The sequence below is a fragment of the Halichoerus grypus genome, chromosome 8, assembly GCF_964656455.1.
Source record: "Halichoerus grypus chromosome 8, mHalGry1.hap1.1, whole genome shotgun sequence".
NCBI classification, from domain to species: Eukaryota; Metazoa; Chordata; class Mammalia; order Carnivora; family Phocidae; genus Halichoerus; species Halichoerus grypus.
Genome location: NC_135719.1, coordinates 59,519,685 through 59,535,271, shown reverse-complemented (window position 1 = coordinate 59,535,271; position 15,587 = coordinate 59,519,685). Strand labels below are relative to the sequence as shown.

The 15,587-nt window shown below is 36.2% G+C and overlaps 1 protein-coding gene across 1 annotated transcript in view; it reads right to left on the bottom strand.

The window, feature by feature from the left end:
• Positions 1 to 3,040: 3,040 nt before the first annotated feature.
• WDR72 (WD repeat domain 72) overlaps positions 3,041 to 15,587 on the bottom strand; it is a 190,708-nt gene continuing 178,161 nt past the window's right edge. Inside the window, exons 18-19 of the mRNA XM_078078999.1 lie at positions 8,556 to 8,660; positions 3,041 to 3,096 (exon numbers count right to left, since the gene is read on the bottom strand). Of these exons, the coding sequence (XP_077935125.1) occupies positions 3,041 to 3,096; positions 8,556 to 8,660 (161 nt within the window). The remainder of the gene's footprint in view (positions 3,097 to 8,555; positions 8,661 to 15,587) is intronic.

The window sequence follows — 15,587 nt, the reverse complement described above, 5'->3', positions numbered from 1 at the left end:
TCAAAATGTGTGCAATATAAAATTTTAAAAATTACATGAATAAGCCCATTCTGTGGAAATAAGATTTCAGAATCAATTGGAATTAATGTATTCTGAGCCTTCATTTTAAACACATGGCATAAAACTGAATTCTTAAAAATTCAATTATTATAATGTGCCCTCTAAAAATTGAAGAGAAACACTATCTTTTCTAAAATGTTCACTTGAATAATTATAATTTTTTTAAAAATACAAAACGTTGGAGGGAAACGTGCAAGGAAGGAAATGAAAATCACCCAAATACTACCATCTAGAGATAGAATGTTAATATTCAGCAAAATGTTTTGCTATCATTTTTCTAATGGTGACATATTCAAAGTAGCCTTAACTTAGTTTCTAAAATAGCAACAGAAAGTTTCAGGCCTGAGGCCGCCTCTCTAATTGTGTATTTGTAATATAATAAATTTTACCTTATATTTGAAGTGCTTTACAATTCAGATTGCTTTCCATAAACCATCTTGTGGAGCATCTTTCTTTGCCCGAGCCCTGGGAGGGAGCTTTAGATGCGCTATCTGAACACAGGGTGGCGAGACCTTGGTCCTTAAACTTACATTCTTTTCTGGAGTCTTTCCTCAGCAATACAGCTGGTATATAACTCCACAGTGAGTAACAGAATCCCCACTTGCAAATTTGAAAATATGATATTCCTTGGAGGGAACTAGATGATCATAAATATCACCAAGATTAATGCCAGAAGAGGAACACAAGACGATTTTTTAAATGAGTTATTTATTACCACAACAAGAAAAACTCTGGATACAAACAAATGAGTTGCTTGCTAATATAACTGTTCCACTTGTTACCTAAGGCTAGGCCAAGAAAGGATAAATACCTATTCAAGAAGCCATCAGTTTTGGGTTTTTAGCTGTGGTACCAAGAGGTTAGGGTCACCATGTGGTTGATCCAGTTAACTGGGTGGCAACTTGCTATTTAAGTTCTCCTTACAAGAGACATTGCTGAAACATGCTGAACATAAGTCAATATAAAGAAATCATTTTTAAACAGACTCGTGGATTTGTCTACATTTACACATGGATATTTGAGAACGTTATTTAAATGTCTTTCTCTAAAACTCTAATTTTTAGGAATTGAAAATTTTAACAGCTAATGGTGTTGGCCTCCAGAATTCATATTGATAAAAGATTATAATTAGTCATTTAATATGAATTATTAAATTTTAGCAATTGCACAATGTGATGCCAAAAAAAATCTTAAAAGATCTCATTTAGTAATGTCATGGTTATGCCAGTTCTAATTTCCTTTATCTGGTGATATCATAAAATATTTATCAAGGATTCAATATTGGTTTCCTTAGACCTGGGAAATGCTGAATATGGCAACTGTTTAAACTTATTTTTAATTTTCACTGAAAAGGGAGTAATAGAGCCAAGCTATAAAAACAAAGCAGCTTATTTTTAATAAATATACCAGAACTTGAGCATCCAAGTAAGTTTTAACTATTAAAATTGCCCTCTTAAGAGAATATATACATATTTGATATTGCCACCTTCAAAAATGTTCTTGGCATTCCTTCTTGTAATGGCCTTCAGAACCTATACACAGCATGTAAGACGATGTTTTCCTTGCTACCTTCCTTTATTTTAAAACTTGTTCCAAGTAGCTTTGAACTATTTCCAATGTGTGTGTATGTGGGGGGGGGGGGTATATACGATGATTTTCGAAAGATGATAATTTTCCGTGATTATTCATATTGACAATATTTTACTCTGTGAAGTACAACTCAAAAGTAATTTCAAGCAATGACATATTTTGGGGGGGAAAAAAGAACACAGATTTATGTCTGCTTTAAAGGAGTCACACTCACTAGGTGTCTATGTTCTGGTATATTCATCCAGGTGAGTCATTAATTATAAGTTCCTTAAAGGTGGAGACCATGCCATTCCAATGTATAGTTCTCTAATCTCCCCATTGCATCCCAGCATAGGACCTGATGCTACTGCCTCAAATATGTTTGTTAAATTGAAGTGATTGGAACTTCCCTATCAGATATATAGATAGATAGATGATAGATAGATCATATATTTAACATTTTATTTCCATTTTTTATGGATTAGGCAATATTTGTATTCATATACACACTAATCTTTTTGATGATTTTCTATAAATCCAGGAATTATGCAATATAAGTCACAACAAATAAATCAGATCACTAAGGGGTTTAATAGATGAGCACTTTGTCCTATTTATATTGCTTTGCATATTTTAAGAATTCTTGCTAGTCACACTTCTTTCTGGGAAAAGAACTACCAGAGTTTATACTTAATATGGATCAACTGCAATGTGCTGTAAGTAGATATATAGTTCACATCTATATGGCCAACAAGATCAACGTTTGGCTAAAGACATTAGCTTCTATGTCATTAGAAGTCCAAATGAACCTGACCACACAAGATTGGTCCCTGTTACACTGTCTATCACTTATTTGGGCTAATTGATGACTAAATGGAACTGGCTATTTGTTGACGACATTTCATGCTTTGATGAGATTTCCTGCAGGGAGACTGATCCATATTAAAGCATATACTAAAACAAAATGTCCTAACCTAACAAATCGAATAAGTCTGGTAAAGTTTTAGATTAGATGAAGCAGTATTAAATTTGGGGAAGTATTGTATGTTACATATTTAAAAGCAATGTGGTTTTAATGTTGCTTATATAATCCAGCAACTGAAAAGATGGAAGAAAATCTAAAACTGTTAAATTTATGTCTGCAGACTGGCATTCCTTGTTGTTAATTTTAAAGGAAAGTAAGAATCAGGAATATAAAATGATTTCAACAATGATTTTCTAAAATTAGATCAATTCAGATATTTTCAATCAGTAATTACATTTTCAATACACTCTTTCCAAAGTATTAGCAAATCTACTTACAACCTAATAACTTGACCGATAACAGCATAGTTTTTATACAACAATAAACAAATGGCATGCTTAGGTTTCATCATTTGTCCAAATCCAATTCCTATAGATAAGATTCCATTTAGCACAGCTTGCAGGAGCACACCTTCGCTATCCACGAATGATGCCTTGGCTTACCTAGAAAGGAAACAGATTATCAGGTTATATCGTGAAATAAAGAAGAAAGAAAGAGGGAAGGAGGAAGAAAGCGAGAGAGGAATGGAAAAAGAGATGGAAGAATGAAAGGAAGAAAGGAATGAGAAAATAAATGAAAGAAGGACAGATTTACCTATAATTTCTGTATCTCTTTTCTATCCTGAAATATAATATGTTAAGATAATAAAAAATATTCTTATAAGCTAGGCTTCAGATAAATATATTTTAATTGCACACATTATTAATATAGGTTGTTTTTTCTTTTAATTGTCAACAAAGATGAAAGTTTTCAACAAGATGATTTGGGCCAAAAATTAATAAATTTCAAATTATCTCTGTTGCTCTCAGAGAAACCCACAACTGCAATTTTAGGATCAAAGGTTATAAATGTTAGTTGAAAAATGGTTTGAATTATAGAATCAAAAAAGCATTTATTTCTCAGACTACTTGGATGGTTGTTAATGTAGGCTAAAAAGTAGCACTTGATTTAAATTATTTTGACTAGGAAACATATTGGAGCACTGTGCCTTAGTAATCTATTTCTAAATACATTTATATTAATGACATGATCATGCATAGTAACTCCCACTCCTACTGGCAAAGACTCAAAAAGCTGGTTTTTTGTTTTATTTAAATATATATGTGTGTGGATAAGCCTAGAATTTTATGTTTTAAAAATTATTAGGTTGATGCTTACATTTTTCCATCTGGGCAACTTTTTAAGAATGTTGATATTGTTCAACACAACTAGAAGAAAGGGTTTATGTGTTTTTACTACAGAAATTGTTCTTACTCCTTCTAGAACATTTTTTTTAGCACTAACCCTAAGAAGTGTGTTCTCGATAGCTATGATTGATGGGCTGCTCACACATTCCACATTTTTTCTGCTTCATGCATCATCATCAGCCATCTCCAACACTCCAGTCCTGAATCTGTCCTACTTTCTGTTACCTGATTTTTGCTGTTGATTCATGAGCTAGAATAGTAAAAGGGAAAAAAAAAAAAAAAACCCTTCGCCTTGGCTTTTCACAATGTAGTACATCCCCTGGAAACTGTGAGAAATCTAGTTTTGTTCATCAGATTCATGCAAATGCAATATTGATTGACAATGATGTATATAGATCTATACACATAATGTGCTATATAAAAACCACTAAAATGCTCTATTAATGGCAGAATGCATACTGATTATAAACTACTTCAGATGTGTGAAAACTACTTCAGATGTGTGAAAACGCCTTTTTTTGCTACTTTCAAGCTCTCTCATCACTACTATTTTCAGCTGAAGCTATGTTTAAGTGCACTGTCCCTAGTGCACTAGGAAGTAAAATTCTTAATTTTCCAAGACAGTAAGGTGATAAAAGCTCAAGGTCTCTCATTAACACTTGGATAAAAATTGTGAATGTCACACTAAATTTTTTATCATCATGAGTGCAAAGATGGGGGACAAGGAACACTTTTTATGATATTCGGGAGAATAGGAATTGAGCTTTAATCACTATGCATGAAGCAGTTAACAAGAAGTTAACCAGCAAGAGACTGCACTAAACTATTTTTGTGATAGCATCTTTCAGATTCAGGAGTGATGAGGCTTTAAAGAGCCAAAGAAAGAAAGCCTAATGGCCCTAAAATCTGAAAAAAAGGGAGCTGTGAGTTCACAATGTTGTCTCGGTGCTTCTATTACTAGACATCAAAGTTATTCCCACAGGTTTTGGGAATGTATAAATGCCAGTGAAGAAGCAAGTAGACTTCACAGAGTGTAAGCCAGAAACTTCAATCTGGGATTCACCTGTGAGTCAAAACTCTTTGCTAATGAATTATTCCAGGGAAAAGACACTGCTGAGGGAGACCTTAACCTATCAGACAAGACCTCCAGGTTCACTAGCAGGGTCAGAGTAACAAGAATGCTCTGGTCTAAAGTTGCTTTGCCATCCTTAATGGACTGCAGGCACTCACCTGGGTATACAGCTTGAACCAAGAAAGAGATCACAATGGCATGAGGAATAGGTAGAGTGCTCTAGAGACCAGGTGAACAACCACTCTGCCAGTCCTCTAAATTGTGACCTATATGCACACTCCGGCCCATTTACAAATGGGTCATCCTCGTCAATTCAGTGCTGGAGAAGCAGTTATGTCAATGAAAAATAAACAATCTGCAGATTGAGTTCAAAACCCTTTGCATTCAAAGATAACACATAAAGTCAATCTTATTTTTTATATAAACTTAAAATTTTGATTTTATTAATGACATTTTCACATGTTGCATCAATGTTTAGAAAACTTTAACTTCCCCTTTAAAAAAGTAAACTATTATCATTTTTCTGTGCTTCAATATCCCTTTGTTCCCTGAATATGGAAAGGAATTGGTATCAGCGATATGAAGCTCTAAAGGCAAAGGAGAATGATGTTCAGGGGATTTGCAAAGAAAAGATTTTATTTGGAAAGAACAATATATGAGGCAATATTCTTGAACTGTGCTTGGATGGGAAAATGATTTTTTGTTTTCATTTTCTATATGCCGTTTGAACAACCGGTTTGTTCATTAAAAGTGATGTAATAAATATATTAGTCATTTAGAGTTGCATAGATAAAACCATGTAAGGTCAATAACCATTAAAGCTAGAAGACTGACCACATTCAACTTTGTAACGGGGGGATTTTGCGTGTACATGAAAATACTAAAAGGACTTTTAAGTGAACGGTAATATGCCAGGTGAAAATGGTAAGAACGATGCGTTCAGATTTAGATGCACTCCTGTCCATATAGGGAATAACGGATATACCAATGCAATTAGAAGCTCAGCTACTGAAGCACCTCTATTGGTCTGACGACACCTTCCCAAAGCTTATCCCTTAAAACCCCCAAATTTGCCTTCTCTTCTAACGAAGGTGGTTAATGTGCTTTCCAAAGGAACCCCACTCATACCTGGTAAACAGAGGTAACTCAACCACGAAAGTAACATTTATAGTTTTGGAGCCTCTCCCTTTGAATAGCTTGTTATTTTTTTAGTTCATTTTTGGACACTGAGACGCAGACAGTCATATTTTCACGGTTCAAGAAAGTCCCTCTACGCCACCAATTTCACAAACCTTCCTTCGGGTTCAGTTTTAAGAATTTTCCCTCTCAAATGCTCATACTTCAAGGAAATGCACTCTCTCATCAAAATCTTTCTTACTAAACAAGCACCTCTGTCAGAAGTGTCTTAATTTCTTATCACAGAATTTTATCCACACAAGGAGCAATAAATAATTCATGTCATTGCCTCTTTGTTGTGTGTCCCTGAACTGCACAGAGCTGGAAGGCTGACAGCTGTGTCAGGACAAGCACCAAAGATCTGACATGACAAGTGACTAACAAGTTTCTTTCAGTTCATAGTGAAAGAAGACAATGGCCCAAAGTGCAGAAAGAAATCCTGAAACAAAATAAAACTGCTTCTTTCTTTTTACCTAAGTGTTTGCTATGAGCTTATTTCCAACCCACAAGCCGTGGTCATTTTATAGGACTGCCCAGCCCCCTTTATTCCTCACACTCGCTTGGCCATTTACGCCTGGCCACGGATCAATATGAGCAATTCTTGGAGAAATACGATGTCTCCATGACAACCAAGCCACAAATTCTCAGTGGAAGGCAGTGAGACCAGTAGTGAACTCTCCAGAGGTTTCTAGGCCTATAAGGCAAGATGTCTTAAAATGCAGGAATGGACAGAGGAAAAAGCCAGAGTAATTCATTCTTTATTACCAGTTTAATGATGTCCGATGTACAGAACAGTACTCACTTTTTAAGTTAAGATTCTTTATCAGTACCTATCTTTTCTAATTAATCTTTGTTTTGATAATACCCTTTTGTTTATATCAATCAGATAAACTATGGAATATCTGAATTTTACTACAATTCCACTCATATTGAGGGATGCCTGAAATGTATTCTACTTTTGAGATGACATAAAGCCAATCTATTCTTGCCAAAAACAATGAACACTTAGGTGAAAACTTGACTCAGGGATTTAACTGCCTCAGGTTGATAGGAAACTGTTTATGAAGACAGTTTAAAAATCTAGTCAAAAGTAGGTAATTTTTGTCAAAACTAAAAGCAATTTTAAAACACTTTGATGGGCATTTAATGCTACCAGCACCTTCTCCCTTTTGGAGTGGGACCAACCTACATTTGTTTCTTAGATATTAGGGCAGGATGTGGGGTTCACGTTCTGATTAAAAATTTCTGTCAGCGAGAAAGATGCCATTTCTCAGTTCCATGGGATGCTAAAGCAGAAGTGTGGTTGAGAAGAGACATACGGCAGCAGTACATCTTTTGAGGAATCTTGGCGTAGTGGAGGGAACTGAAATACAATGCCATCGCCACTGGGCCTATTGGGGTTCCGAGATGACTTAGGGGACCTGACATAGATTGCAGGCTGCACCTTTCACTGAAAATTAAATCTCAGTAGCTCTCCTCGGGGAAGGATCAGGGGACTGTTTGCAGCTGCCCCCTGTCAGCGAAGGCTACAAGATTTGGAAATCTCTTAACTAAGCTGACAGGCCACAGAGAGGATGAATCAAAAATCTGATACAAGGATCAGCACACAAAGATGCAAGAGGGTCGAGGGTACACAGCAGCCAGAGAAAACAGGAAAGGAAAGCGTTCATTGGGAGGAGAGAGTTAACTCTTTCACTCATGGTAATAAGGAAACTTCTAGCACCTTATGGCTTTGTAGTGATCCGGACATGTCATTCAACTTTCACAGGATTTTTTTTTCTCTTTTGATTAATTAGTTGTTAAAAGACTAGGCATGTTTTGAAACAAGACAAAAACAGAAACAAAAATCCATGCTTAAGTGTTTCTGGCTCTATCCTTCTGCTACATTTCTGTCTATTCTCTCTACGAAGAAAACACAAACCTAAGTAACTTGGGACGTGGGTAAATTTTATGGCATGAGGAAGGGTTATCACTTTCTTTTGTTCTGCTTGTTCTCAATAGTTGACGTATCCATGAGTCCATTACTGTTATGCTAAAATCCTTTAGTCCCCGTTAGAGAGCTGTTTGTATTTAGAAAGGTGAATAGACTGTAATGATGGCAATCTGTGTCTAACTCTCCACTTCCGCTCAGTCCCATTATTTGAAATATTTAAAATGCTGCCATTTCTCCAGTTTTCAATCTCGGCCTCTATTAACCAGTTTAGCCTAAAATTGATGATAATGAACTAATAGTGTCACCTTCCCTTCTCAGTCATAAAGCCTTTGTACTTCCTCCAACTGAATCCTTGATGAAAGAGGCAAAGGTAACAGCTCCACACTGTGACCCCTGGAGGTGACCATTAATTTGATAGCGCAGCTGCTAAGAGAAAACAGCATTACAATGTCCTCCCCGCCACCCCCTTCCAAGGACCCCAAAGCTGTGTCAAATTTATCATTTTATACTTGACTATTTTTAAATGGCTTTCACCTGGACTCTCAGACTCTTCCAAGACGCATCTGTCAGGCATGTCCTCAGTGTCTTGGAAGTTTGCCGAGTTTGAGTTGCTGTCATGCTTGACCGGACTGACTGGAGCTATTAAAAAGAGAGAGAGAGAGAAAAGAGAGAGAGAGCGATGAAAAAGTAGTAATAAACACCATTAAAACATTTCCTTTCAGTTCCACAGATATTTCCAGGGACGCACTATGTAAACACAAATAATAAATTGAAATAAAATGTATCCTCTAAGTATGTATTGGCAGACATGTAATTAGTTGAAAAATCTATAGATGAGACTTTATCTTACAAGAAAAATAAGTTCATTGCATCAGCTGAAAAGCTACAAAGTAACAAAGTGATCCCTCCAAAGTAGAAATCATATTTTTAATGCATAAATCTAAAACAATATCGTCAATTAACAGCCATAGGACACAGACGAAGAACATGGGGCTGGTCAGTTAAAAAGAGCAGCTCTGCATGGGTGCGGTGGTTCGTCTTGTCACACAAATCACAGCTGATGAACACTTTCTATAAATTTTGTTTCTCCTTCATCAAATGAGAAACTTCAAACACCAAAAAATAAATAAATAAATAAAAGCCCTATGTAAATAAAATTTAAAGTACAGAATAGTTGGCAAATGATTAATAAGTAGGGCCAATGTTTTGAATGGTGACTTCAGACAATCTGTCATCATCTTCTGAGTATGAATTATGAACAGAAACGGGAATGAGCACAGAAATCTAAAACTTCCTATAAACACATGACACCTCTAGCTCTGTTAGAGAAACAGACTCAAGTTTCCACATTTTTGCACAAGTTGTAATACTTGGTCTCAATTATCTCCATAAGTAACATATTTCCATATTCTATTCATTCAAGGAATCACTTGTCGGGAAAAGTGGACATTGTCTTCATGAAAAAAAGTCAGTGAATAACAAAACAAAGCAAGACCACAATAATATAAATACGTCATACTTACTTGTCTGAAGCCAAACTACATAAATATGTATATTATTGACTACTGCTAATTTTATCTATTGCAAATTGCTGCAGTAAACACTACTACTGTCTCTTCAGGTCTTGATAGCACACACAACATATTATTTATAGGCCATAAATGCAAACAAGAAAATATATAAGCCATACATGAAATGGTATGTTTGTTGGCCCAGGGGAGTAGGTCTGGCCACTGTTCCTAAACCTCCATTAGGAAATGATGGAGCAAAGTCTGGAGGCTGTGTCACTTCACACACATACTCGGTAAGTGACACAAAGGAACGCCACCCAAGGTCCAAAGCAGCATGAGCAGAGCTCACGCCTCTCACATTCCTCATCTTATTTCCACGGAGTGTACATAGCATTGGTGATCATAACCTGAAGCCCACAATATACACATTTTAAAGGAGACTAGGAACATAATTTCAGTTCAAATATTCTCATAAGTTTCACCAATCCTCTCAGAACACAGGTAGTTCTCCTCTGTTCTGTGAAAGTGTGTGCATAGTTTGAATTCACTTCTCTGAAACATTTTATCTGAGAACAAAACATGGGGAAAATGTATGAAATTCTGGCATTTAAATTTTCCAAAAAAAAAAAATGGAAGTAGGTGCCATCTCTGTTTTATGTACCTCTGTCTGCCTGGGCCATAGGAGGTATTCTTAAAAGACTTGTGGAATGAATGAGTGAACAAGTGAGTGAAGCAGACGGATCATGCTAGATGTCCTCCTGATCTGAGAGGGTATGTGCTTTGAATTATCTTCAACTAAATCCAATCAGTGCTTGATTAGGCCCACTTGAGAGTACAAAGGGTGCCTATTTGTAAAATGGTGGTGCAGGTTAGTCTGTAATTTGGAGGAGAGACACATATAGCCTAAGTAGTTATTGGTGTAGCTGCCTTTAATTTAATTTTCCTCAGTTTAGATCATACTAACAGATTATTTTGGAATCCACTGATTTTTGTAACACGTTGAAGTGGATAATTAAATGCACCAAAGTTGCAGACACTGGTCAAGATTTACTGGACTGTTGTTTTTTTTTTTAAGATTTTATTTATTTATTCATGAGAGACAGAGAGAGAGAGAGGCAGAGGGAGAAGCAGGCTCCCAAGGAGCAGAGAGCCCGATGCGGGACTCGATCCCAGGACCCTGGGATCATGACCTGAGCCGAAGGCAGATGCTTAACCATCTGAGCCACCCAGGCGCCCTGGACTGTTTTAATAATGTTTTTATTTCTATATATCTTACTAATTTTCTGAAATATTTACATTGATATTTATCATAGGGAATGAATCATACAGCTAAATCTATTATTAACAGCCAGTGAGTTAACACCTGTGTTTATTTGGGCACATGCATTGCACTTGTCCCATATACTGTTCTTTAAAACTCTCATCCACTCATTCATTTACTTATTCTTCCAGCAAGACTCTGTTCTAGATGTACAGCCCTCAAGAAGGAAGAGAGCATGGTATTAAAACAACAAAGTAAATGCCTGTAACAATTTCCAGCGGCAAAAAAAGTGGTCCCAGCATGAACTGACATCCCACGCCTCTCAAGAAAGTCAGAAAGCTAGGTGTAGTTGTAGCTGCACGATCTTCATTAGACTCACACTAGTAGGTACCATGGAGCTCTTTTTGTATCTACCTCGGATTTTGGAGGGTGTCATTTGTGGGGGGGGTAGGAGAGTAGAAAGGGTTAGTCTTCAGATATTTTGCTTAATTACATTTTAACTTCCAAGTTTGAGAGGGTACAAGATTTCTCATTTTTACTGGCTAATTTATAGAGTACCTGGTTAAATTTACTAAAGAAGAAATACCTACCTTCTGTCAATTGGGACCAGCCCACATTAGAGAGGTTAATCATTGCCATTCCACTTTTTTTTGATAAGCTAATCTTTGCTGTTGTTCTTTTGCGTGTTTTCTGTGATGTTTCACCATTAAATTCAGACAATAATGAATCATTTCAAAAAACAATGAAATCAACAAATACTGATCTAGTGTTTATTATGGGTAGAGGTCTGTGATAGACTATGCGAGGGGTAAAAAAATTAAAGGCACTTTTAATGTGCCCTCATACAACTTGTGATCTAGTTGAGGTACAATGAAAAGTAGTAGGAACACTAGAGACAATATTCCAAGAATGACATAGTTTTTAGGAATGCAGAAGTAATTCGCCTGTAGTAGGGGAAGTGAATTTTGAATTAGATCTCCTTGAAAAGATATATGGGTAGCCCAAAGGGAGCTCATTCAAGGCAAAAGAAAAAAGGTGTGAACCCAGGCATGGTCAAAAAAATACATTAGCCTAGTGCCACAAATGTATTTAACAGAATGTTGCTGCCTACTTTTGTATGCATTTTTAATGAATTCTCCTAACGTGTCTCTTTGAGCTTTTCCTAAATTGCTGTTGTGGCTAATTCTTCTCACCTGTAGAAGTTAGCTATAGACAGGTTTTTCCTTGCCCTAAATAGTCAATAATTTGATCTTTACTGATGGTGGGCCCATTTATCACAGTAAGTTGTCCTTTCACTATACATATTGACTTTTATTTATCAATACCAAAGTCCATTTGTAGCTCATCACTAAAGTTCTTGGATATTTTCAGTAGTTTTTGAAGATGCATTTTAAAGCTTGGCAGAGAGATAACTTCTGACATCAATATAGTGCAAATGATTGTTAGGTTCATCCTTAACTTAAAATCAACGGTTTATTTCATCTGTAATGGATTCTGAGATAGTCCACATTTGGGGGATGAGGAGCAAAAAACACAAACTCTTTTTGACAGTTCTACCACCGAAAGAGGTAAGGCTATTCCATTTACTCATCACACACCTTAAAATATTCACAACTGAAGGGCCAATGTTCTAAGTATCTTTGTAATATCTTTAATAGCTAAATAGAAAAGTCCATGTACTTTGTATGGATGTGTTCGACTATGATGTGTTTAACTATGACTGTAATTCTATATCCTAAAGAAATGAATAGTTCAACGGCAGAAGAAACCCAGAGGATTGTATGACAAAGACACTATAGAAAGACCTACTGTAGGGCAATGTGATAATAGGGTCATCAGTGGTTACGCTCCTTCATCTCTGTCTATTCTCTAATTTGGTTTCAGTTAACCTCTAAAAATTCCCACCTTCCCTTTGTCATCATTTGTAGAAAGATGGTATTAGTTTTTAAAGGTGGCTAGGCTTAGGCAACAAACAATTCCAAGAACTATTCCCCCTGGCCCCAAGAAGAGAATGACCACTGAAAAATGTCCATTCACCTCCACAAACAGCAGCTAATCCTTCCAAGTAAGCCAGTTCTGTAGACTAAATAGAGCCCTTGTTAAAGATCCATGTCATTCACAGTGTAAATAAAATCTGCACTACAAATAATGTTTTCAATACAATGACTTATGAATGATTTAAAAATAGATCCCATCCATCACATGTATGGACTTTTTGGAAGTATTGGGGATATTTATAGAAAACCATTAATAAAAAGATATAACAGTTTGAAATATTGGTCTGAATAGGATAAACCACTGTAGTAGCAGATAAAACTCAGACAAAAATCTTAATCACATCTTATTCAAGGGCATAAAGTAAGGTACAGGTTGCAGAAGTCAGGGAAGACTAAAAGCTGGCTCAGATTTGTGGAATGAGCAGTGGAGAAGAAGTTAAACACCTGAGTTCAAATCTACTAGCTCAATACTGTGGCCAAGAGTTGATCACTTTCTCGCTTGATCATTTAGGTCTCTTTTCAGTCTTAAGGCATCACTATGAATCAGCTAAAAAAACAAACAAACAAACAAAAAAACCCAAAACAAAAAACTTTCTACAGGCTTAGAAGAAAGAAAAACTACATTAAATTCAGGAAGTAAATACTAATGCAATACTCACAGATCACCAAAGACTGCAATATATTTTAAATTAGAGGGAGACAAGTCAGTGAAAAGACTTGAAGTGATAACACCAAATTTGTAAATAAAGAGGATGTCATTTGAATAGACCCCAAATTCACTTTACAAAGTGGTTCTCTCAGGACAGATGTCTTATCAGGAAAACATATCTAGCTAAAGAACTATGTACTTATTACCCCTACTTTAAGAGTATCTGCTGAGATAATCAAGTGATAGGACCTCTTGATTATATTTGAATAGCAATAGCTGCATCCTGCATCAGGCTTCAGGCTGGCTTTGTGTCAGTGTGGACTGGAAACTAGGGGAAAAAAAATCATATAAAGATGCCCAGAATTAAATAAAATATCTAGTGCTTCTTTATAACTAAGTAATAACTGTTTTATGGACAAGTTCAGCAAGACGATTTAGCATTAGACAACGCATTTTTTTGCTGTCTTTCTGCATTTGTAATCTGACATTGAATACTATTTTCTGGATGACATTTTCTAGTATAATTACTTGAAAGATGACATTTTCAACTGGTCAAGAAATGAATTTTCCAAAACGTTGTGAAGGGTAACTTTTATTTTGGTATCCTTACTAGATGTATAGAATTAAAGTTGTTGTTTTATTTAAATAGTTTTGGGATATATGTATATTACACACACACACACAGGATCAAATTGTTGACTATTTAGTCTCAGGGGAAAAAAAATCTATTGCTAATTTCTACAGGTGAAACACATGGCCGGACCAGCCAATTAATTTGGAGGAAGGAAAATATGAGTGATAAGAAGATAATTAATGAATCTTTTAATTTTTTGTAAAGATTTATTTATTTTTTAAAAGACTTATTTATTTATTCTAGAGAGAGAGAGTGCAGGGGGAGGGGCAGAGAGAGAATCTTAAGCAGGCTCCACGCCCAGCACAGAGCCTGACGTGGGGCTCGATCCCATGACCCTGAGATCATGACCTGAGCCGAAACCAACAGTTGGGGGCTTAACCGACTGAGCTACCCAGGTGCCCCTTAATGAATCTTTTTAAACAATGCTTTATTTCCTCTCAGATATAGAAATTCCCCTGTCATCCGGGATGTTTGAGCAATGGGCTGTTTTGGTCAGGCTGATAAACAAGTGAGCACATCTCTAACCCAATGTGAAGCACAGGGCATGTACTCAGAGTACTTATGAAATGACTGAGTGAAACGGCTAGTAAGCATTCCTAAAAATTAAAAAAAAATGATTAATTTCACTTGTAGCTTAAGGGGAAAATCTTAAGGTGAGGCCTAGAGTTTACAGCTCAAACATACCCAAACATCCCCACCACCTATTGTTAATGTCAACAGAAAGTCTGCCTAAAGAAGGAGGCCCTATCTGCTTTATTTTTGAATGAAAAATAAAATTCCTCATTGTTTAGCACCCAAATATATGTATTAAATGGAACAAAAATAACTATCAACAATTTCATTAAGAGATGAACTTCTGAGTTCCCAGGGAGAAATATGTTATACTGGACAAAAGCTCAATTAATAGGACCCAGAATATCTGTTCTTTTTAATTCCACCTCTGGTCTTAATAGTGTGACTTCATGACCTTGAGCACACGTCATTTCACTCTCCTGGACTCAGGTCATTTTATTAATAAAATTAGAGAGTTGGACTGGACAACTTCCTTGACATCTTCTGGCTCTGAGACTCAAATATTCCTCCAGATAAAAATCCAAGTCCAACCAACCACTTGGTATATCATTGAACAGGGTCGCAAGATAGTAAGTGGCCACTACACTAGCCTTGGAAATAGTGAGGACTTCTGAAGCTCTTTGTGAATTAAATAAGATCGGTACTACCCTAGGAGTGGCAATGTCCAGTCTGACTGAGGGACAGAGAACATCAGGGCAGCTTCAGAGGGATACTTGGGTAGCTGCGCCCCTAGTGTGAGGCAGCCCTATGGAAAATGACCAAGAAAGGACCGAGGCTATAGCATGGCCACTCCTGAGAACAAACTGACTCCTTGGCATAGAAAAGCACCTGTCAGATGTTTACCGATGGTGCAAAATACATCTTTAAAACAAAATATTTTAAAAAATAAGTTGTATCTCATCCTTCTTAGAATCATATTTATGCAATTTATTTCTTTAAAC